The 2,173-nt window shown below is 27.8% G+C and overlaps 1 protein-coding gene across 1 annotated transcript; it reads left to right on the top strand.

Annotated features, from left to right (window-relative positions):
* The first annotated feature begins 1,017 nt into the window (after window positions 1-1,017).
* LOC123274805 lies at window positions 1,018-1,882 on the top strand. The gene is made up of 2 exons (XM_044742534.1): window positions 1,018-1,295; window positions 1,782-1,882. Exons 1-2 carry the CDS (start codon window positions 1,034-1,036, stop codon window positions 1,880-1,882), a joined length of 363 nt encoding a protein of 120 aa, XP_044598469.1. The 5' UTR covers window positions 1,018-1,033.
* Window positions 1,883-2,173: the final 291 nt, after the last annotated feature.

The raw sequence follows: 2,173 nt of genomic DNA on the forward strand, positions 1-2,173 counted from the left end.
AGTTAATACCGATTCGAAATTCGAATCGAATACTTCGAATGTTCTGAATTATTCGAAATACTCGACGAATAATTCGAAAAATTTCGAATAATTCGAACAATTCGCGAATTATCGAAATATCACTGGATTTTCTATTGTTTCCAATTTGAATTCCATTACATCGTGTATCAAAATATTCTACTTACGAATAATACACTTTTTGATTAAAAATCAATTACCCGGAGTAAACAATTGCTCAATTTCAATATATGTTCATCTCTGTCAGTAACATAAAAAATCTATATAGTAATATTGGCAAGAGATCTTTTCAATTCATTTTGGTTTTTATAATTATTAATTTCCGTTCTAAAAAAATCTATAAGAAAAAGGTTACACATCTAGTGTTTTAAAATTCTCGAAATTAATTTCTCCAGGTTTTTTTATACATATTTTTAATTTTTTTATCCATGAAAAAAAATAATCAACTTAGTCATTTTCTTCTATTATATCTCTACAATTTGCAATTTATCATATGCAACAAAGCAGTAGAAAGAACGACAGCTAGCGTGAACCCGCATTCGAACGTATTTGAATTGAACCTATCTTCAGGTCTCTTCTCCCTCTCGACAGTATTTTACTTCGGAAGTTGGCTATTTATGGTAGTCTTCAGCTGAGAAGCATAAATACAAACAAGCTTTCCACTAAACGTTTCTAAACGTATGTATTGTACCATTCAAGTGATTAATTATTTAATCTAAGTGTTCAATAAAAAGGTAATTATAAAATACATATTAATTATTTTAAATAGTGATAATGTTGATAATAATTGGAAAATAATACTAATGATAAAAATTAGAGTAAAACCTACGGAGACGTTTGTATGTTTAACCTTAAATTTTAATGAAGAATAGAAAATTACGAACCACTTAACCTTAACAATATTAAAAATATTATAATTATAATAACTGATATAAAAGCACGACGATGAATCATGTTTATTCTAAGAAAATTAATTCTCTTTATAGGTTATCTTGGTAATTTCAAATAAAATATTATGTCCGATGAAGAAATTGAAATTTTTCCAACATTTCCAATGCTAAATGAAAATCAAATGAATATTGACAACAGCGATTCTGAAAATGAAGGTGATAGTCATGGTGATAATGAAGGTCATAGTGACTCCTCTGAAGAAGTTATGAAAGATGACAGCAATATTCCTCCTCGTAGCGTTGCTTGGACATATTTTAAGCGAGATCAACAAAATATTAAAAAATCTATTTGCAACATTTGTGCTCAAGTTCTCAGTTTACCGACAGGTAGTGTTATTTCAAATTAATTTATGTTTTTTAGGTTACTCGTTTTCAGTATGATGAAAAATGAACTCAAATACTTTAATTATACCATGTAAAACTATAAATATTAAATTCAAACATTCCATAAAACCTTTTTTTAAATGCAAATCGTTAAACTACATATTTTAAAGAATATTTTGAAATTAAAGAAATAAATAAATATGACTGTATGTTAAAAATTTAATTTTTAATCGCTATTATAATAACTTTTCAAAACTACGGATAACGAGTTTCCAATTTTTGAGAAAAATTGTCATATAATTAAACTTATTAAAACTCAAAAATATAACTTTTTTATCTTCTATTATGTATCACGCATGAACCTTCTTAACTTTTAAGATTAGCTATAAAAAGTTTTTAATTTTCGAGCACAGATAGATCCAGCATTAAAGTCTCAAGCATGATCATCCTTAATCGTAAAAATATACTTATAAATTCGTATTTGTACAGGAACAACTTCACCAATGTTCAATCACCTTCGTGCTAAACATAAAGATGTTTATAAAATATGTATTGCAGAAGAACGGAATAAAAAGCGCAAAGAGTTCTGATTGTAATCAAGACCAAGAAGGAAAATCAAAAGAAGAAAAGAAAGCACAATGACAGGAACAGACAAACAGGAAATTGATCAACTCATTATGGAAATGATAGCCATCGATTTGAAACCATTTTCCTGCGTAGAAGATCGAGGTTTTAAAAACTTATTGAAAAAGTTAGCTCCCGATTATGAGCCACCATGTAGGACCACCTTTTCACGCAGTCTTGCTCCAATTTTATACCATAGAACAAAACAAAGGTTAATTAATGACTTGAAACAAGATTTAGAATTAGGTATAATGAGC

This window comes from Cotesia glomerata, unplaced genomic scaffold, assembly GCF_020080835.1.
Source record: "Cotesia glomerata isolate CgM1 unplaced genomic scaffold, MPM_Cglom_v2.3 scaffold_767, whole genome shotgun sequence".
Lineage (NCBI taxonomy): Eukaryota > Metazoa > Arthropoda > Insecta > Hymenoptera > Braconidae > Cotesia > Cotesia glomerata.

What these genes read in the sequence shown, in the direction of transcription:
- LOC123274805 (XM_044742534.1), top strand. Translation starts at nt 1,034, where the DNA reads ATGTCCGATGAAGAAATTGAAATTTTTCCAACATTTCCAATGCTAAAT. An exon ending in AGTTCTCAGTTTACCGACAG is followed by an intron (nt 1,296 to 1,781) that starts GTAGTGTTATTT and finishes GTATTTGTACAG; the next exon opens with GAACAACTTCACCAATGTTC.